Source organism: Salvia splendens, chromosome 13, assembly GCF_004379255.2.
Source record: "Salvia splendens isolate huo1 chromosome 13, SspV2, whole genome shotgun sequence".
In the NCBI taxonomy this organism is placed as follows: domain Eukaryota; kingdom Viridiplantae; phylum Streptophyta; class Magnoliopsida; order Lamiales; family Lamiaceae; genus Salvia; species Salvia splendens.
The window spans coordinates 9,188,841-9,210,451 of record NC_056044.1 but is presented as its reverse complement, the minus strand read 5'-3'; the positions used below and the strand labels follow the sequence as shown (position 1 = coordinate 9,210,451).

Below are 21,611 nucleotides of genomic sequence, written 5' to 3'. Positions count from 1 at the left end.
AACATCAAATAAATCTTTTGACTAGAAATTGTTTCTTAGGATGATTATTAGAGTTGGAAACTTTAATCTATTCCGGTACTTCCAATTGGTGATTTTCCAATTTGATTGAGGAATGTTGTTAATCACTGATCTTATTTAATTAATGATATTATTCTCCTTAAAAAACAAATTTAAAGTGACCAAGTAACTAATCACAACTTTATCCGTATACAGGAGAATTAATATCATTATATCAAATTTACGACAACTTTTAACTCATGTAATCAAATTAACACAAAGTTTGTATGCTAATTAAACGACAGTTTCATACACGACACTATTTAAGCATTAATTTAATATTGTAAACTAAAAAAGACATGGACAATCATAGAAATCCTATGATTGATCTAGATAAAAAAAAAACCACATGAATTTGATATGCATGTGCCAATTACTTCGTGACAAGTATGATTATTTTAGGAATGATTAAAAAATTAAGAAGCATGTTGACATGTTTATAAACTAGTAGCAATATTCATATAATGTCGTTTTATACCAAAGAATTTTGATTTTATATTTCAAGAAAATTTACTTATATTTCATGTTTAGTTATTAATTGCAAGAGAAGAAAACAAACATGTTGATAGGTTTAGCCACATAACGGTGAATTTTGTATGCATAAAATATTGTTTGTGTTATACTGAAGAAATTATTTTTCATACCCAATTCATTTCATAACAATTACACTGTAACACCAATCATATTAATCTAAATCAACCATAAACATAATTAAAAACTATTAGCAATTACAAAGTGTATGATATAGAGTAGGTCAGGATTCCGAATATAACTAAATAGTAATACAGAAAAATAAGTATTATAAAAATATATAATCAACCCATATCACTTGAGCATTAATATGAGGTAGTACCAAATTTATTAAGTACTATAAACTATAAATTGCACTAAATTATCAATATTTTGGTATTTTTCGTGCAGGAGGAGAAGTAAATGGAGTGGGAGAAATGTGACTATCCATAAGTAAATGTGTTAGGCAAGAAACAATGACAGTTTTTGGTGTAGTATCTCTCCACCAACAATCACAAACTTCTTTCACAAAAAAACACAAACATAATTAATATCTATATGTATAACCAGTGTTGCAAGGGTAGTTTCCCCAAACAAATCAAGAAAAAAAAATCCGAAATAAACAGAGGCCTGATATCAATAAGATCTCTCTGAATCAAAACAATACATTTTTAAGAAGAGGCAGCAGAATATAAGGTAAAAGAAATGTTGCTACGCGGCAACGAGAGAGCTTTGCTAAATTAATACTGGGTGCATCTAATTATCTTACTGGATGATGAATCAGAATTTCACCTGAAATGTATGTAGATCAACGGTAATACGCCATATGTCTTGTAGACCTAAAAGGAGAAGCATCGAATGGAGAAGATGTTTTGAGCGGGGATTGGGAGTTAATTGGCTGCTTCTTCTCAATCTTTGTTTCAGACCGTAGCCATGACTCAACAACAGAGAGTAAATTTGGGTTATGGTTCAGTTCATTTAGCTCGGCCATCTTCTCAGACTTCCTCAATGTACCATCTTGAACATACACAAGATCAGTTGCCCATGTCTCGAGTCCATCAAAAATATGTGTTGCATAAACAATTGTTGCTCCTCTCTGAAATTAGACACCATAATGAATTACTATATTTTATGTACGCCCTACTTTGTATGAGAGAATTGTTGCAACAGATTTCTTCGGTAAAAGGAACACATGATATGCAATGCTAACGAACCACAGTGATATAAGATTTGGCAGCCAAAATATGGTGATGTGCTATCGCCATAGATGAAGCAGCTTATGACGAATGTAGAAAATATTAACATGGCATACCTGCTCACACTCTTCCCTGAAAAATTCCAGCAAATCCATCCTAGCCACAACATCTAGATCGACAGTGACTTCATCTAGCAAAAGTACCTGAATCCCCACCTTTGTTAGCAAAACGGTTTATGAATAAGACAGATCCATAAACAAGTCATTATATGCCCAAGATTCGTCGACTTGATGTCATAAACTGATTCCTCGTCAGTCCTCACCCACCATCCCAAAAAACTCAATTATATACACATAATGTGGCGACTAGATAATGGATGGCATATGAGTATATAGCTACTAAATATGAACGAGAAGTCGAGAACATTAATGTGGCCAAGAAATCCATCAGAGAGTTTGACAATCGGCACACATAAGATACCATACCAAATACACAAATCTTGATATCGCCATCATATGGTCAACAGTGCAAGCTTACCTTATAAGGATGAAGAAGACCCATGCAAATTTGCACGCGACGCCTTTGGCCATCAGAAACTTTGTGCATTCGCCACTCGAGATTAATATCCAAAAGTTCGATCAGCATATCCCGCCTAACAGGATCAACACCTTCAACTGGATTATGACATAGAATTAAAGAAAAAAAAGATTAATAACTTCCTAACTTGTCACGAGACTAAACAAATAAGGAGACAAGTTAATTCTCATCAAGTGGAAAAGGAAAAATAAACTGCAATGCTGCATAATTTATCTAATGCATTTAATTTTGAGAATTTTTATATCCACTCAAAGAAACCAAAATGCGTAAGGCACTCTATACTCAAAACATGAACTACTAAATGCATTAGCTACAAATGTCATGGTGCAAGGCTGTGACAGATAAAAATCATCCTAAATAATAACTAAATACCTCCAAAGATCATATGTTCGGCTGAGAAGTCCCCTTGAAGCGGAAGGTCCCCCTAATATCAAGCACAACAGGAAACGTAAACTCAGACTACCATCCAAACATTGAACACTAAAAATGTTATATCAATGACAATCCTACAATTATGTCAAAACACAAAAATGAACTTATTACAGCAATCAATTGAACCATACAACTCATTTAGATTCTACAATCCTGCAGCAGATTAATAAAGAAACACACTTTCAATGCAAGCTATATAGTCCATAAGGTATACAAATATTCACACACAATCACAATCATAAGTACGTCAATTTTTTTCAAGTTAAACACTTGCTTGTGTGCATCTGGATTTGCATCCATCTATATTAGAGTTCGTCAATTTCCAACTAGGATTTACTACCCTATTTATGATTCATTAATCATAACCAGGATATAAGTAATACGTATACACTAGTTTGCCTCTCTTTCTTCAATGGGATTACAAAGTCCTGCTAAATGCTACATGTGGCAAACCACACCAAGCACTACTGTACTGTCTACTTCTACCGTGATGGGTGATGCAGCCAGCACACCCCAACCATTTTTTTATTTTGTAACCTCAGAATAGTACTTGTATTACTTTTATTATTATATTTAACTAAAGTCCAAAATCGATCTCGTAAATTTGCTCAAAACAACTTTTTGGTCGTACACATCAAATGTGTTAGCTTCTGATCCTAAACAATATATTTTGGGAAAATGTACGGGACCAATTTTGGAATTTAGGATTTATATTTTAACACCCTCGGTCGAAGAGAATTTTCAATTTTAGCTCTCCCAAACTACGTTTTTGCATACGCAACCGTATATTTGCAAATACTATAAAGGACAATGAAACATATTCTAGGGCAGTATGAACAAAATCAGGATTACAATACATATGAAAGAGTTAAAGGAAGGTTGAACTCACAGCAGAGCTGACAGTCTTGCTCCAAGATTCCCCCAAATAGGCCAAATCACCGTTGCAGAGGAGACCAGTGTCGTGAAAGGCGGAGCGATTGAGCACTCTGACCACATCACGGCCGCCCACCATGTGCTTCCCCGCCAGTATCCGCAGCAGAGTCGTCTTTCCTGATCAATCAAAATCCAAAATTGAAAGATGAAATGCTGCGTATTTGGATTCAGCTATTAAAAGAAAGTAGTAGTAGTAGTAATTAATAAGCGGCAATAAGGGGGAAAAAGAGGGAGGGGGAGACCAGATCCATTGGCGCCGACGAGGAGGCAGCGGGAGCCGGGCGATACGTTGAGATTGAAATCGAAGAAGATAGGGGAAGTGGCGTCGTAGGAGAATTGCATGCCGCTGACTTGTATGGTGTGGGATCCTTCCTCCATTGTAGGAATTTGGTTGGGGGGTTTGGACTTTTTAAAGGTTGGGTTATTGGGTAGCGATGGGGTTTGGCGGGTATGGTGATGCCACGGGCTTTGAATCATATCTAATTATCTATGGTATGGATGGAATCGAACTCTCTCACCAACCTACTACGCCATTAATTTACCTACTGTTGCATTCCATTGTAGGTATACTATACATTTCGTCCGAATTTTTATAACCAGTAAAAAAATTAAAAAAAAAAGTTCCATTGCTAAATTAATCATTAGTTAAATTCCAGTTTCAACATTTTGTAAGGATTAATCATTAGTTAAATTCCAGTTTCAACATTTTGTAATTATCCTATATAATATGGCAACCAGATTTATCTAGGTGAACAAAACGGCCATGCCACATAACGACATCGTGCGGTTGATTGATAAATGACGTTTTAGTGTAAATCCATTTAGGTGAATAAATTAGGGTAAAAATTGTATATTTATTTCCTTCACCTACACATTTCTCATTAGATTTCTGCAATTCTATTCGAGTAAGCCTGAATTCATAAATTTGATGATGAATGAAATCACCTCCAAGATGTGAACTGATGTGCAATTTTCTGCGATGGAATTAGGGTTAACTTTGTGAAAGTGTGTCCATGCAAACTACTGGAGCTCGGCTTCTGAGCTCGGAAATAAAGCTCGGCTTTGAGTCCGGTTGTGATCGAGTGGTGGAGCCTCGGCAGCTCCGAGAAGAGATCAAGAAATAAAGCTCGGCTTTGAGCTAGCCGAGAAAGGCAGTTCGGTTGATAGCCGAGAAAGGCAGTTCGGTTGATAGCCGAGAAATGCAGTTCGGTTGCTAACCAAGAATGGCAGTTCGGTTTTAGCCGAGCAGCGGTTATAACTAACTTTGGGAAATAGAGTTAGTTGGATTTTATTTCTTGATTGCATCTTGTATAAATAGCTCGATAGAGCTCAGTAGTGAGAGAGCAGAATTACACCATATACACACACTCAGAGAGATTAAATCTCAAGATAGCAAGCAGTTGTGAGCGGTAGAGTGTGAGTGTGAGTTCGTTGTAATTGTAAAGAGTTCGTCAATAAGATTCCGGTCATCTTCTCCGTGGACGTAGGTGGATTATCACCGAACCACGTTATATCGTTTGCGTGCTTTATTTCCTCGTTCGTGCGTGTGTGAGATCGGCGGTATCACGACCCAACAAGTGGCGCCGTCTGTGGGAAACGTTGAAACGTTTTCTTGATTGGTTTTCTGGGCGAGTTGAAGTCCGGGAGCTCTGTTGTCTGAGCCGATCTTGGCGATTGCCCACCGTTTGTTCGAGAAATGTCCACGGCCAGGTTTGAGGTGGAGAAGTTCACCGGCAGAAACGATTTTGGGCTGTGGAGGCTGAAGATGAAGGCCATCTTGATGCAGCAAGGCCTATGGGATGTCTTGAAGGGAAATAGTGATCCTAAAGAGAATCCGGAGGCCGACGAGAAGGAGAAAGGGAGGCTTCAAGACATGCAATACAAGGCCTATAGCACCCTGATCTTAAACTTGACAGATAGGGTGCTTAGAGAGGTTTCCAAGGAGGAGACAGCCGCAGGGGTGTGGACAAAACTTGAGTCATTATATATGACCAAGTCCCTTGCAAATCGATTGCATTTGAAGCAGAAACTTCTTGCCTTCAAGTTCTCGGATGGAAGAAGCATTGCTGAGCAGCTTGAGGAGTTCGGAAAATGTATTGATGATCTTGAAAACATCGATGAGGTAATCAAGGATGAGGACAAAGCCTTGATGTTGCTGAATTCCCTTCCTAAAAGTTTCGAACATTTCAAGGATGCGGTGCTACTTGGAAGAGAGTCCAAGGTTACCTATGAGGAGATTCATTCTGCCCTAAAATTGAAAGAATCACAGAGGATTGATCATCCAACTTCTTCAAGGAAAAATGATCCAGTAGCTGAAAGTTTGTATCTGAAGAAAAGTCAGAACAAGAAAGGCTTCAAGAAAAAGAAACCAAAGAAGGAGAGGGCTGAGGGAGAGAAGGAGACCAGGAGCTGCTATTATTGCAAGAAACCGGGCCATTTAAAGAAATCTTGCAATGCTTGGAGAAGGAAGCAAGGGCAAGAGATGGCTGGCAACCTGGAGACTGCTGATCTAGCTCAAGAGGTGGAGGCCAACGAGGCCTTGAATATACACTCAGGAGCAAAGATTGAAGAGTGCTGGATTATGGACTCGGGCTGCTCCTTCCATATATGCTCTCACAAATCCTGGTTTCAAGAATTGTCAGCATGGAGAGGATCAGTGATGCTGGGGAATGATCAGACGTGTGATGTCAAGGGCATTGGGGAGATCAAGCTCAGAATGAAGGGTGGAAGTGTCAAGACTCTCACAGAGGTCAGGTTTATACCACAGATCAAGAGAAACTTGATCTCTCTTGGATTGTTAGAATCAAAGGGGTACAAGTTTGATTCCAGTAATGGGATTCTCAGAGTAACAAAGGGTTCCAGAATCATTATGGAGGCCCAAAGAAAGAATAGCTTGTACTACTTGCTGGGAGAGACAGTGGTTGATGCAGTGAATGTTGCTCAGTCAGAGAATCTTAATATTTGGCATGCTAGGCTGGGACATGTGGGTGAAAAGGGCATAAGGCAGCTGGCCAAACGTGGTGTGATGAAGTTAGGTACATCAGAGAAACTGAGTAAGTGTGAATCTTGCATTCTTGGAAAGGCGAAGAAGCTGCCATTCACTGGTGGGAAGCACACTTCAACCGCACCCTTTGTGTATGCCCACAGTGACCTTTGGGGGCCATCTCCAACTGAATCCATAGGTGGAGGTAAGTATTTCATCTCCATCATAGATGATTATTCAAGAAAAGTATGGATATATATCCTGAAAGAGAAGTCCCAAGCATTTGAGAAGTTTAGAGAATGGCATGCTAGATATGAGAATGAGAAAGGGTCAGTGCTGAAATATCTTAGGACTGATAATGGCATGGAGTTTCTGTCTACTGAATTTGATAGCTTCTGTAAGGAGAAGGGAATAAGGAGACATAGGACAGTGCCAAGAAACCCCCAACAAAACGGGTTGGCAGAGAGAATGAATAGGACATTGCTAGAGAAAGTGAGATGTATGCTATTTTATTCTGGAATGCCAAAGAAGTTTTGGGCAGAGGCCGTTTCTACTGCAGCTGCTCTCATCAATAAGTGTCCTTCTTCAGCAATCTCTGATGAGACCCCAGATCAGAGATGGTATGGGAGCTTGGGAGATTATTCTGCATTGAAGATTTTTGGATGTGCAGCTTATGCACATATAAGGCAGAATAAATTAGAACCAAGAGCCAAGAAATGTGCAATGTTAGGATACCAAGATGGTGTGAAGGGATACAGATTGTGGAACTTGGATGGAGAAGGTCAGAATGTTATAGTGAGCAGAGATGTAATATTCAATGAAGAAGAAATGCCATTCAAGAAAAATGGAAGAGCCTCTGATGGTGGCAGCGGCTCTAGTATGCAGAGCTTTGAGTTTGGTGAAGGATCTGGTGGGACAGGTACAGATGAGGATGCTGATATTACAGAAAATCAAGAAGAAGGTGGAGTACTTAATCCTCAACCAGCTCAGGATGTGAGTGATCATGATCCACCAATGGAGCAAGCTGCTGCAAGTCAGGAAATTAGAAGGAATCCGAGGAGGAATGCAGGCTTGCCTAGTAGGTTTTCAGATTATGATATGAGCTTCTTTGCTCTATGTGTAGCAGAAGTACTCATGTTTTCAGAGCCCTCGACCTATGAAGAAGCCATGAGTTGCAAGGAAAGTCAGAAATGGATCAAGGCCATGGAAGAAGAAATTGAGTCCCTATTGAAAAATGGAACTTGGGTTTTGGTGATTGATCCAGGGATACAGAAACTGATCAGTTGCAAATGGTTGTTCAAAAAGAAGGTAGAGGTGGGGGAGGTTGAAAGCATACGTTTTAAGGCAAGGCTGGTTGCTAGGGGGTTCACACAAGTGGAGGGAATTGATTACACAGAGGTGTTCTCTCCAGTGGTGAAACATACTTCCATTCGGATCTTGTTGGCCATGACTGCTCATTTTAACTGGGAGCTGCATCAACTCGATGTGAAGACAGTTTTTTTACATGGAGATCTAGAGGAAACAATCTACATGATGCAGCCTAAAGGCTTTGAGAAACCTGGAGAGGAGAAGAAAGTTTGCTTGCTGAAAAAGAGCCTATATGGCCTCAAGCAAAGTAGTAGGCAGTGGAACAAGAAATTCCATGAGCAGATGGAGCTGATGGATTTTGAGAGATCAAACTTTGATAGCTGTGTATATATCAAGAGAAAGGGAGATCTGATAGTTGCCTACTTATTGCTGTATGTAGATGACATCCTGTTGGCTGGATCTAGCAAGAATGAGCTGCAGATTGTCAAGAAGGAACTGAAGCAGAAGTTTGAAATGAAAGACCTTGGGGAGGCAAAGCGGATCCTAGGGATGGATATCATCAGAGACAGAGGAAAAAGGGAGCTGAGGTTGGTTCAAGCTGATTACATCAGGAAGGTGATAGAAAAGTATCAAGTGAAGGATGCAAGGTTAGTCTCCACTCCATTGGCAGGCCATTTCAAACTTAGCAAAGAACAAGAGCCAAAGACAGATGAAGCTAGAAGGGAAATGAGTCTGATACCCTATGCGAATATAGTGGGCAGTGTGATGTACTTGATGATTTGTACAAGGCCGGATGTTGCTCATGCTATAAGCGTGGCCAGTAGGTACATGGCTGACCCGGGCAGAGAGCACTGGGCCGCGCTGAAATGGATCTTGAAGTATCTAAAGGGATCTGTAATGATTGGTTTGAAGTTTGGTGGTGGAGCCTGGTCTGAAAAGGATGAAGTTCTTGAGGGATTTTGTGATTCGGATTATGCTGCCAACTTGGACAACAGAAAATCCCAAAGTGGCTACATATTCACGTTATTTGGCACAGCAGTGAGTTGGAAATCAAATCTACAGTCTGTGGTTGCATTGTCTACGACCGAGGCTGAGTATATTGCGCTAACAGAGGCTGCAAAGGAAGGAAAATGGCTGCAAGGGATACTACAAGATCTAGGAATGAAGCTGGGAGCAGTGAAGATTAACTGTGACAGCAACTCGGCTATATGTTTAGCAAAACATCAAATGTTCCATGGGAGGTCGAAGCATATAGATGTGAGGAGACACTTCATCAGAGATGAGATTCAAAGTGGAAAGATCAATGTGGTGAAAGTTCCTACCGAAGAAAATGCATCAGACATGTTGACAAAATCTCTGCCAACTTCGAAATTCAAACATTGTTTGAAGTTGGTTGAGATTGTGGAGTGTTGAAGCTTGTAACAAGGATTGAGAAGGGAATCCAGATATTGATGGAGTTTTGCAAGGACAAGGTGGAGATTTGTGAAAGTGTGTCCATGCAAACTACTGGAGCTCGGCTTCTGAGCTCGGAAATAAAGCTCGGCTTTGAGTCCGGTTGTGATCGAGTGGTGGAGCCTCGGCAGCTCCGAGAAGAGATCAAGAAATAAAGCTCGGCTTTGAGCTAGCCGAGAAAGGCAGTTCGGTTGATAGCCGAGAAAGGCAGTTCGGTTGATAGCCGAGAAATGCAGTTCGGTTGCTAACCAAGAATGGCAGTTCGGTTTTAGCCGAGCAGCGGTTATAACTAACTTTGGGAAATAGAGTTAGTTGGATTTTATTTCTTGATTGCATCTTGTATAAATAGCTCGATAGAGCTCAGTAGTGAGAGAGCAGAATTACACCATATACACACACTCAGAGAGATTAAATCTCAAGATAGCAAGCAGTTGTGAGCGGTAGAGTGTGAGTGTGAGTTCGTTGTAATTGTAAAGAGTTCGTCAATAAGATTCCGGTCATCTTCTCCGTGGACGTAGGTGGATTATCACCGAACCACGTTATATCGTTTGCGTGCTTTATTTCCTCGTTCGTGCGTGTGTGAGATCGGCGGTATCACGACCCAACAAACTTCCCCTAAATGGATACGTGTAGGGGTGTGCATTCGGGTTTCAGTTCGGTTTTTCGCCCTAACCGAACCGAACCCGAAAAACTGAATTTCGCCTAAAACTAAAACCGAACCGAAACCGAAAACCGAAAAACCGAAAACTGAACTTAAAAACCCGAACTAAACCGAAAAACCGAAATTATATAAAAAAACAAAAAATCGAAAAACCTTAAACCGAAAACCGAATTAAAAAAACCGAAAATCTAGAGAGAAAGAAAACAGTACAGAAACTTAAAAATTTTTAACCTACAAAACATAACATGATAAAAATGATAATATCACTAATCCATCAAAGGCATCAACCAACAAATACAAATATGCAATCAACATTCCACAATAAAAAACATCAACCAAAATGTCTTAAATAGTTTCAACACATTACATCAAAATAAATCCAAAATGAAGTTCCATGACAAGTCTTCAGTATTGTCCAAGTGCAACTAAGTTTCAACAAATAATGGAGATTGATTAATTTGTTGAATCTTGAGTAGACATCAATGCAATACCTACACAAAAAAGAGTTATATAAGTACTATAAATGAAATAATCAATGACAAAACACTTAAATGTATAAAACTACCTTCTTCTATCTTTTGGACATCTTCTAGAATTTCTTCAACACTAAATTTGAAAGATTTGCTAAGCCAATTTTGACCACAAACAAGATACTCGACAACTTTAGGACTTAAAGAGCTCCTAAATGGATAAAGAACTCGGCCACCGGTGCTAAAAGCGGACTCAGATGCTACAGTGGAGATAGGAACTGCTAGAATATCATGGGCAGATTGGGAGAGTACAGGATATTTATATTCATTATTTTTCCACCAATCCAAAAGGTCAAATTTTGGCCCACCACTCTCAATATCCTCCTTAAGATATTTATGTACATCATTGACTTCATCATGCCTTTGGTGAAAAATCTCATACAAGGAACCCACCATTTTCATAGCATTCTTCAATACATCATTATCATCACGTGTAGCATTCAATTTCAATTCTGCATGTCCTACATTTTGTTGGACAATTGGCTTTTTGTAATCACCACACATGTTAACTAATTCAGCCTCAACTTCATTTCCAAATGAGTTAGCCAACTCCTCATCGTACATATGTGCCAATACAAGTTTCACCAACTTCAACTTGTATCAAGGATCAACAACAACAGCCATGAAAATGAGCTTATTCATATTCCTAGGATTCCCCCAATACTTGTCAAATTTTTCTTTCATTTTCTTTATCGTGATACTCAATTCAACAATGCATGCACTTTGTAAATCTCATGAAGAAATAAATTAGAGGTAACATATAAAGATCCAGAAATCCTATTAGTTGCCTCATAAAAAATCCTCAAGAAATTCAACATTAATTTTGCTTTCCTCCAATCTTTCTCTTTTGGCACCCCGTGAACTCTATCTCCATCCACATCCTCATCCTCATCCTCATCCCCATCCCCATCCTCATCCTCATCATCATCATCAACTTCAAGATCCTTATGCCTTACTTCAAGATCCTTTTTATATGATGAGTCTATCAACTCATACCTATAGAAAGCTTTCTCAAAAGTTGCCGCAGCTTCCAACATGAAGAATGTTGAGTTACATCGAGTTGTAACATCTAAGCACAACATGCTCTTACTAGATATTTTTTCTAGTTCACAACACTCCTTAAATGTTGAGTGCCTAATAAACCGAACTGCATTTCTGATTTTCTTCACCGAAGGCCCAATCTCTTTCAAGCCTTTTTGCACCACTAAATTGAATATATGAGTAATGCACCTCATATGCATATAGTCACAATTTCCTACACTTTCCCCCCATTGCCTAATAGTTCTTTTCAAATAAACCAATGCAGTATTATTCGAAGAAGCATTATCAACAGTAATCGTGAACACCCTATTGATTCCCCAATCATGCAAGCACTTCTCAATTTCCAAACCAATATCTATACCTTTATGACTAGATATTGGACAGAAATTAATAATTTTTTTGTTTAATTTCCAATCATTATCAATATAGTGAGCAGTCAAACACATGTAGTTCACCTTTTGACAAGAAGTCCATGTATCAAATAATTTGCAGGCTTACAGCTGTGGCTGTCATTTAACAGCTACATTTAATCTGAAATTTAATTGACAGAAATCAAATAATTTGAAATTCAATTGAGAGAATCTGGAAAAAAATTTAATTGAGAGAATCTGGAAAAAAATTCATTAATAGAATCTGACACAGTGGAATAATATGAAACGATCTAAAATTTCATTGATAGAATCTGAAACAATCTAAAATACGAAACAATCTAAAAATTTCATTGATAGAATCTGAAACAAAAGGCAAAAACTAATAATCAATTAATCATACTTCCATATTAGGAACTAGGTAACTTAATAAATAAATGTTGAATTATTAGAGAGATGGAAGAATTTGCAGGCTTACAGCTGTGGGTTTAGGGATGCAATTGAAGGTGTAAGTAGATATTTACATGGAGTCGGAGCTGTGGAGAGTGGAGACGACGGTGTGAAGGGCCGACAGGAGCTGGAGGGGCGAGGGGCGACAGGCGATGGCTGGAGGGGTGACCGGCGACGGAGGACGATGGAGTTGGTGGAGGGATTTAGGGTTAGAGGGAGAGGAGAGCCGAGAGCGGCGGATCTGATTCAGAATTCAGAAACGTGAGTTTCCAATTAGGGCTTTTACTTTTAGTTATAATTAAATAATAGTAACATATATATAATAAAATAAATAATTAAATAAACTCGGTTATTCGGTTATTCGGTTTTTTCTTCGCCTGAGCCGAACCGAATCGAACCGAAAAATCGAAATTTTTGTATTTTTAAAACCGAACCGAACCGAAAAACCGAAATAACCGAACCGAATTTCAAACTTTCGGTTTAGTTCGGTTCGGATATTCGGTTTCCAGTTTTTTTGCTCACCCCTAGATACGTGTTTCACGAAGTAATGCAGAAATGCCATTTTTGGCACATTTGTGTAACTTCACCAAGTAAATACACGTTCGCCGCCATGTCATATATATTACTCCACGTAGGTTGCTGGAAAGTAACGCATAAGGTCATCCACAACGCTGTCACTAAACCGTCCCTTAAATTACTATTCGCGGGCCCCATTGTACTTTTTACTCCATCCCTTAACTAAGGGACCGAACCTGCAACCCTCCGTCCCTTAACCGTCCGTTAAATTACTATTCATTCAATTTCATTTTTTATTTTTATTTCCAACCAAATTCAATTAAAAAAAACACACTTCATTAAAAATAAAATAAAATTACAACATAAAATAAAAATACAACTTAAAATTCAAAAAAATAAAAGACATAATTAAAATCCTAAAAAATAAAAATGACATAATTTAAAATACAATTTTATAGAAAATAAAAAAACAACTCCGCCGGCGAATCATCCCCCGAAGGCGGTGGAGGTGCACTGAAGCCGTGAAGAGGCGGAATGCCAAGTTGTACTGCCATAAACGTAATTTCGTTAAGCCAAGCTTGGTATTGGGGGGCGTCATGTGAGAAGTGTCCGCCATTGTGGCGGTCATGTACATGGCCATAAGGGAGTTGGGGGGTGTAACAACCGGAAAAAAAAAGAAAAAAAATTAAAATAATCTAACTTGGTCACCAAGTTAGTAAATTAATATAATTAAAAATTCCAAGATAATTTTCTCCAAACCGCCATCCCTCTATATTAAATCTTCTCCTCAGTTTATTCTTCTCTCCTCTACATTCTCTGCAGCAAGGAAAAAAACAAAACACATCCTTCTCAAATCAAATTCAAGAAACCGTGAACCAAACTTGAAAGACGGAGCTATCGGTTGATAGGTTGTTTTCTCAAACTCTGTTCAAGGTATACTCCCTCCCAACTCCAATTCCTTTTTAGTATATCATACGGGAGCATGCCATATAGTTTAGAACTCAAATATCTACTAGAACGTACCACTCAGAAATCGAACCAAATTAAAAGAAACCAACACCGAAACCAACACCGAGCAAACTTTAATAATCAAATACCCACTGTGATTAACCGAAACTGCGAAAGAGCACAATTTTAAAAGAGAACTTATCCTTTCGGTGAAAATCGGGGTGAAATCGGAGTTAATCGGGCCTGACCCGGCGGCAACAGCAGCGGCCTGACCGGCGTTGGGTTCAGCGGCGCGACGGCGGGTACGCGCCCCAGCAGCAGCAGCTCTTCCGGCGTCTGACGGAGGCAGTGGCTGGACGACGCTGTCGGCTATGTGCATTGACGGCAGCGGTGGCTGGGTGCTGCTGACTGCGGCGGTGGCTGGGCGAGTTTGGAGGAGCGACGGAGGCGGATCCGCGGCGGCGGCGGCGGCGGAAGATCGGGATAGAGAGAGGACGACGGCGTGAGGTTGGAGAGAGGGGAAATCGAGAGGGAGATAGAAGAGAGGAATAGGAAAAGAGAAAGAAAGAGGCGTGTAGATGGAGAGAGTATAGTTGGGCCTCCCTCTTTAATTTTGGAGTTTGGCTCTAAATTAATTTGGAGAAAATAAAGATTGGGCCTCTCTTGGAGTTATAGTAGTTGGGCTTCTTAATTTAATTGGAGATATAAGGTGGGGAAATATTTAAGCTTTGGGGCTTTTATATAAATCTTTGGGCCGATAATTAATCGTGACGAAATTATTTAATTAATTCTCGGAATAATTCGATGTACAAATAATTTACCCCAAGTTTCGAAATAAATGTATTTTCGAGGGGAAATGTTTGCGATAATTTAATTGTGCACTTTTATAATTTTTGAAATTTTAATTCGATATCGTGGAGGGAAATACGAGGAGCCAACGGAGGAACTATGGGAGTAAGCGGCCGACCGGCGTCTCACGCGACGCCTTGGGCGGCCGCTGAATAATCAAAAATACGCGAAAATCGAGAAACGAGATAAAAGACTTTAATGAGGGTGCATGCATTCTAATTTAAGTAGTTTTGTCCTTGAGTCTAATTAGTGTATTATATTATTGTGATTTTTTTTAAAAGGGTGCTTTCGCAAGTAAAGTCGGAACGAAAGATTCAAGTTAAGGAATCTAAACGATCAAGGTGAGCTTTCTTATACTAAAAATACAAATCGTATTTTATGTAAACACGAACACATGTTCGTGATTTTTAAAGAATGTTGTCTTGCCATAAATGTTTTGTGTATAATGCCTATCTGTGAGGGTGGTGTCCCTGCTCGGACTAGTGTACACAAGCTACCTCTGACATGTTGGGCAGAGCAGGTGACCGTGGAAGGTGGCCACCTTCCCGGCACATGAATGTAAGGTGACCGTGGGAGAACACCATCTCTACGGCACAATGTGATCAGATATGGCTAAGTACCGGAAAAAGGGGTTGCAACCCAATGTGATATTTTTAGTAAGCTCAGGTCTTTTAAATAAAACCCCTGGGTGTTACTGTGATGATGGCTTGACAATATTTTCAAAAGTATATTTGTATTTTCGGCAATGTGTTCACTGAGTACTTTTTGTACTCAGCCCTGCATATATTTCTAAATGTGCAGGTTGAGCAGCGAAGTGGTGGAGGAAGTGCTATTGAGACAAGACATTTAATTCAGTCAGATTGTGACTCTCGGAGGTTCATGTCTTCATACATGGAACCGCGTTCATTTGCTTCCGTTGTGCATCTTAAAAGACTCAAGTCTATTTTGTTCAAAACTCTGATTTTATTTCGAGCTATTCCCATTTGTTTCGAGCTATGGTCGATTTGTGTTTTCCCCTTTCTTCCCCGCTTCTTTAATCCTCCCCTAGTCGCGATCAACCGTGTTTTCTATCCTTAGAAAATGCGGTCGTGACAGGGGGTCCCCCCTAGCCCGAGCCTGCCTGGCTTGATTCGGCTCGGCCCCTCCTCCCTCTAGCCGCCTTCGCCGCATTTCTCCCTTGCGGCCGACGGCGCCCACGGAAGGAACCCCTGACATCGTCTACCGGGGTCTCAACCTCCTGCGAGGCAAACTCTTGTGGCCCGCTGCCCGAACCGCCCTCACCAGACAAGTATTGGCCACTCGCCGTGTGCTTCGTGCGCTTCGAGGTCGAGCCCGTGCTGGACCGCACACCGCCGGCCCACATTTCCTCGTCCTTGACGACCTCTCAAACATCGACATATTTGTATTGTTTGCCGGTGTCGTCGAAGTAGACCCTCAAAGCCAACCTCAGAATGTCGACTCCCGTGGCTCCGTTTTGGTAATGAGCCGCTTCATTCTTGTGGATGGCGCAGAATCGTTTGACTTCTCTGTCGACTCGGTCAAAGTGAGCGCGGAGCATCTTATATGTGCGGCGGCGGGTCTTTTTCGGCTTAATCTCGTGGTAGGCCTCGATGACCTTTACCCAGAAGCACTTCCGGGGTTGTTGATTCCCGACGATGGGATCGTACGAGACGCTGATCCAGGCGTTGTACACCGCCAGCGTTTCTTTGGGACCGTACGGATGCCGGCCTAGATCCTCCTCCTCCTCCTCATCGTCCGCATCGGCCTCCGCCCTGGAGCTTCCCCCGCCTCGGCCTTCTTCCGGAGTGGATTGAACCGGATAATCCTCCCGAATCTGGGATAATCCCTGCGAATACCGCTGGGCGAAGGGACGGGCGTATGCATCAACATCAAAATTGGGTGGTTGGTACCCCCCAGCGTCGACGAACCCTGGGTGCCTGGCGTCGACGAACCGGAACCACCCAATGTGTTGCACATGCTCCCCCGGTCGCCGAACGCGTTGAGATCCCACCCGCCGGAGCCGCGACCGCCGGAGTTTCCGTTGCCGGACATTTTGTGATGAGATGTTAGATGAAAATTGGAGAGGAAATGGAGATCATTTGGGAAGAATAGATGTGTAGTTGTGTGTGAAATGAGGATGAATTAGGCGTATTTATAGAGTAAAAAATAAAAAAAGGAAAAACGGCTATTAACGGTAATATTACCGTTTCATATTTTTTATTTATTTAATTTTTTTTATTTAATTCGAATTTAAAAAAATGAATTATTGCTTCAGCGTGACGATGCCCACTCGCGGGAGGGGGAGTAGGCGTCACGCATGGCCTGGGAGCGCGCCGCGTCGCCTCGGCGCGTGGCGAGCCATCTCGCGTTTCGTCACGGCGGAATGGGACTGGTGACGGGCTGAGGATGAGACGGGACGCGGTAACGCGTCACACCGTCGTCCTATCCCTGAGTGACGGGATACGTGCAACCCGCGTGACACGTTGCGGGTGGCCTAAGATAATTGTGAAATGTTAAAACTCGTTGATTTATCATTGCAATTTTAAATAGTATGGGTTACACCAAAGTATAACTATTCTTCATGATTTATTTAATAATTTGCCCACTGTTAAAATATGTGTGAAGCTTAATTTTATACACTCTTGGCATATAGAATAAATGCTACTTAGGCCATTAGCAAAGGGGCGGGGCGCGCCACGTCATCAGTTTTATCCTCCTACCCCACACCTGCAATGGGGCGCCCTAAGGCGCGCCCTATATGTTATACTATTATTTTTTAATTATTTAAATATTTTCAAATATGTAATGCAAACTAAATTAAAAAACACAACGATTAACCAAAACCCGGTGAAGTTTGCATTCATTAAACAAAAGTCACACGATTCAAGTTGGCTAATCTACGCAATTCCCAACTTCCGGCGCAGCTCATCGATCAACCCCCGGAGATATTCAGCTTCGGCGGGGTCCGTACACTTCTAGAGGGCCTTGTGCGTCTGCAATAACGTCTTCGCCATCGAGGTTGTTGCCAACTGCTCGTACGCGGCGGCCGTCGGGTTCGGGATCTGGAGCGGGACGGGGATCGGCAATGGGGCGGCGACGGTCGAGGATGATGTCGCCGCCGCCTTCCCCTTGGCCTTCGCAGCCTTGACGCCTATGGGACGCAGGGAGGACATCGGTGTGCCGGAACTCTCAATGTCCTCGTACGTCCGGTTGAGGTCCACCGGACGAGTTTCACTTTCGCTGCTCGTGTAACCACCAACTTCGGTGGTCTTCGTCCTCTTTGTCGCCACGGTGTGCAGAATCCCGCCTTGGAACTTCTGCTTGTCCATCAAGAGCGCCCAGATGGCCTCGTGCTTGAACTCGCCGTACAGGGACTGGTATGACAATAGCGCTTTGGAGCGCACGTCGCTCAAGCTCTCGCCACTCCCCAGCTCCCTCACGCACTTCTCATACTCCGACGAGAACAGGTTGATTTGCTTCTTCACCTGGTCCCAGTGCTTGCGGAGCTGCTCCCGTTGGCGCTTGTACGCGCTCGGCGGCTTCGCCGCATTGTAGCGCTCAGCGATGCGCTCCTAGTACGCCACCTACCTCTGGTTGTTCGCGAATATCGGGTCCTCCGATATGTCCACCCAACACCTCGCTAATATGAGGGTTTCTTCCGGTTGGTAGTTCGTACGGCCGGGGGCGTACTCTTCACAATTTCCCGGAGGTGGCAACTTCTGCGCGCGGTGCCGGGGGCAGCCTCGGCGGCGGCGCGGCGGGAGTGGGCGACGGGTCGGTTTGGTGACGGCTCTATGTCAGACAAACCGTACGATTCCGTGCTGAATTCGGGATCGTACTGCGTGTTGGCGTCGAACGGTCGATATTCGGCGGGTTCTGTACCCGGCCAACGCGCCTCCCCAAACATCGGACTCTTGGGACTTGAATCCATTTCGTAGTAATAATAAAAATGTGAGTTTCGACAGTGAAATTGTGAAATGAAACGTTACAAATGAAGGTGGGGTAGGGGTATTTATACAAAAAATAAAAAACGCGTGCCATCGTCCGCCGATCCCGCAATGGGGCGCCCGATGTCGCGGACGATGGCTTATCGTCCGCGCCATCGTCCGCCGAACCCACAATGGCGCGGACGATAGGCCATCATCCGCGACGTAGGGCACGAACGATTCATCGGGCGCGGACGTAGGGCGCGGACGATGGCGGGCACCCACAATGTGGGCATCGTCCGCGCCCGAGGACGATGGACGCCATCGTGCGTGCCATCGGGCGCCCCATTGCGGGTGCCCTTATACACTTTACCTGCCCTTATCCCGTTAGTAGTGTTTTAATAGTATGAATTGTAAAGAAATTAATGTGTAGGGATAACGTGTAGTTCAAAATTTTTCTAAAATACTACTCCCTTTGTCCAACAAGATTATGCACTAATTTTAAAATTCCTTTGTCCAATAAGAATATGCAAATTCTAATTTTGAAAAGTCTTTTCTCTCTAATGAGGTGGAACTCATTATCCACTAACAATACTTTAATTATTTTTTCTCTCTACCTCTCTTTTACTTTACCAATTTTACATTAAAACTGATGCCGAATCCAAAGTGTATATATTCTTTAAGGACGGAGGGAGTAGTATAAGTTTAAAAGTTTGTAATTTTAAGGGACAGAGCAAAATGAAAATAGTTTGTATTTTTAAGGAATATATCATTTCATTTATTAATGAAGGAAGGCTGTGCAAAATAAACACGCTTCAGAGCTTCTTAGGCCATCCACAACGCTGTTCCTATATCGTTCCTATACCGTTCCTTAAACCACTATTTGAGGGCCCCACTGTACTTTTTTACTCCATTCCATAACTAAGGAACGGAACCTGCAACCCTCCGTTCCTTAACGGTTCCTTAACCGTTCCTTAAATTACTATTCATTCAATTTCATTTTTTTTATTTCCAACTAAATTCAATTAAAAAAACACACTTTATTAAAAAACAAACACACTTTATTAAAAAACACACAACATTAAAAAAAATTACAACTTAAACTTAAAAAAATAAAAAGCACACAATTAAAATCCTAAAAAATAAAAAGCACACAATTAAAATCCTAAAAAAATAAAAGTACACAATTTTAATAATTTCATCCGCCAAAATTTGCCCAAATGTGCTCAATTAGATCCTGTTGGAGTTGGGTGTGGGCACTAGAGTCGCGTGTCCTTGCACGAATAGATAACCGTTCTTGTATAGACGGATGCGCTCCACTTCGAGGCGGACTACTTGCGGTTGAGCTTCCGGGGGATTCGTCGTCGAACCAATTTCCCGCCTCAGGTCCTTCGTCTTGGACAATCATGTTGTGCAAGATTATGCACGTATACATGATGTCGACCATGTTTTCCATGAACCACGTACGAGCCGGGGCTTTGATGATGTTGAAGCGCGCTTGGAGAACCCCGAACGCCCTCTCCACATCCTTGCGAGCAGCCTCCTGCTTCTGCGCAAAAAGAGCCTGCTTTGGGTTCGCAGACCCACTGCACGTCTTCACGAAGGTAGGCCACTTCGGGTAGATGCCATCGGTGAGATAGTACCCCATTTTATAAAGCCGGTTGTTCGCGACGAAGTTGATGGCCGGCGCTTTACCATCCAAAACTTCGGTCAAGAGGTCGGACTGGTGGAGCACGTTTACGTCGTTGTTCGACCCGGGGACCCCGAAGTACGCGTGCCAGATCCAAAGGCGGTAGTCGGCAACGGCCTCAAGTATAACGGTTGGGTGGGTGCCTTTGTGGCCGCTCGTGTAGGACCCCTTCCACGCCACCGGGCAATTCTTCCATTGCCAGTGCATGCAATCGACGCTGCCGAGCATCCCGGGGAATCCGTGCACTGTTTCGTGAAGGTTGAGCATGAACTGACAATCGGTCGTGCTTGGCCTCCGGAGAAATTCGTCGGTGAAGGCTGCCCGGACGCCTTTGCAGAATTTGAGCAAGCACATTCGCCCAGTGCTGTCTCCGATGTGGAGGTATTCGTCGAACATGTCGGCCGTTTGTCCAGTCGCAAGCTGGCGGATTGCTGCAGTACATTTCTGCAGCGTCGTGTGGCTGGGACGGCCGACCGCGTCGTACCCTTCCTGGAAGAACTCTTCCCGGGCTGCCAAAGTATTCGCGATGTGGAGAAATAGTCGACGGAAGTACGTATCTCCCCAAACCGGGTTAACGCAGAAGTAGTCGCGTACTAACCTTGCAGCTGCTTCCTCCCGGTTACGATGGATGTACGTACGGGAGCGTCGTTGGGGCGGCGCGGCTTCTTCGGCTCGTCGATCTTTTTTTTTTTTTTTTTTTTTTTTAGAGGTTTCCAAAAATGATGTCGGCCATATGTCTTGATTTCCATACAACACTAACCGAACTAGGGCTAGCGTGGCATATTTAGCCAACCGACCCTTTTACCGTCGTCGATCTTCTTCATGTGATTGTTGCAATATTTGACGCATTTGTTCAAAAGGATCCATTAGTTTGATTAAATTTGGGAGAAGGAAAGCAGAGTTGATTTGAGATGAAAATTGGGGTGGAAATAAAGAGGAATAGATGTGTGTTTGTGATTGAAATGAGTATGAAATAGGAGTATTTATAGAGTAAATAAATAAATAAAAAATAAAAAAAAATACAAAACGGGTATAAAAAAACGGTCACATTACCGTTGCAAAAAAAAAAAATTTATTAAATTCGAATTTTTAAAAAAAAATTGAATTATTGCGTCACCGGGACTCGCGAGTGGGCTTCACACGTCGAATGGGAGGCCGCCACGT

The 21,611-nt window shown here is 42.1% G+C and overlaps 1 protein-coding gene and 1 non-coding gene across 2 annotated transcripts; both read right to left on the bottom strand.

The window, feature by feature from the left end:
* Positions 1 to 1,090: 1,090 nt before the first annotated feature.
* LOC121762824 (ABC transporter I family member 19-like) lies at positions 1,091 to 4,197 on the bottom strand. The gene is made up of 6 exons (XM_042158830.1): positions 3,968 to 4,197; positions 3,682 to 3,842; positions 2,733 to 2,784; positions 2,301 to 2,437; positions 1,880 to 1,966; positions 1,091 to 1,663 (listed from the first exon to the last, which is right to left on the bottom strand). The coding sequence occupies exons 1-6, from the start codon at positions 4,101 to 4,103 to the stop codon at positions 1,376 to 1,378; spliced, it is 861 nt and encodes a 286-aa protein (XP_042014764.1). The 5' UTR covers positions 4,104 to 4,197; the 3' UTR covers positions 1,091 to 1,375.
* A 16,955-nt stretch (positions 4,198 to 21,152) lies between these two features.
* On the bottom strand, positions 21,153 to 21,251 carry LOC121763169. Its single transcript, XR_006042410.1, has one exon. It is a non-coding gene; the product is annotated as a U11 spliceosomal RNA (small nuclear RNA).
* Positions 21,252 to 21,611: the final 360 nt, after the last annotated feature.

What these genes read in the sequence shown, in the direction of transcription:
- LOC121762824 (XM_042158830.1), bottom strand. Translation starts at nt 4,103, where the DNA reads ATGGAGGAAGGATCCCACACCATACAAGTCAGCGGCATGCAATTCTCC. An exon ending in CGAACATATGATCTTTGGAG is followed by an intron (nt 2,438 to 2,732) that starts GTATTTAGTTAT and finishes GTCATAATCCAG; the next exon opens with TTGAAGGTGTTGATCCTGTT. An exon ending in TCAGGGAAGAGTGTGAGCAG is followed by an intron (nt 1,664 to 1,879) that starts GTATGCCATGTT and finishes GTCTAATTTCAG; the next exon opens with AGAGGAGCAACAATTGTTTA.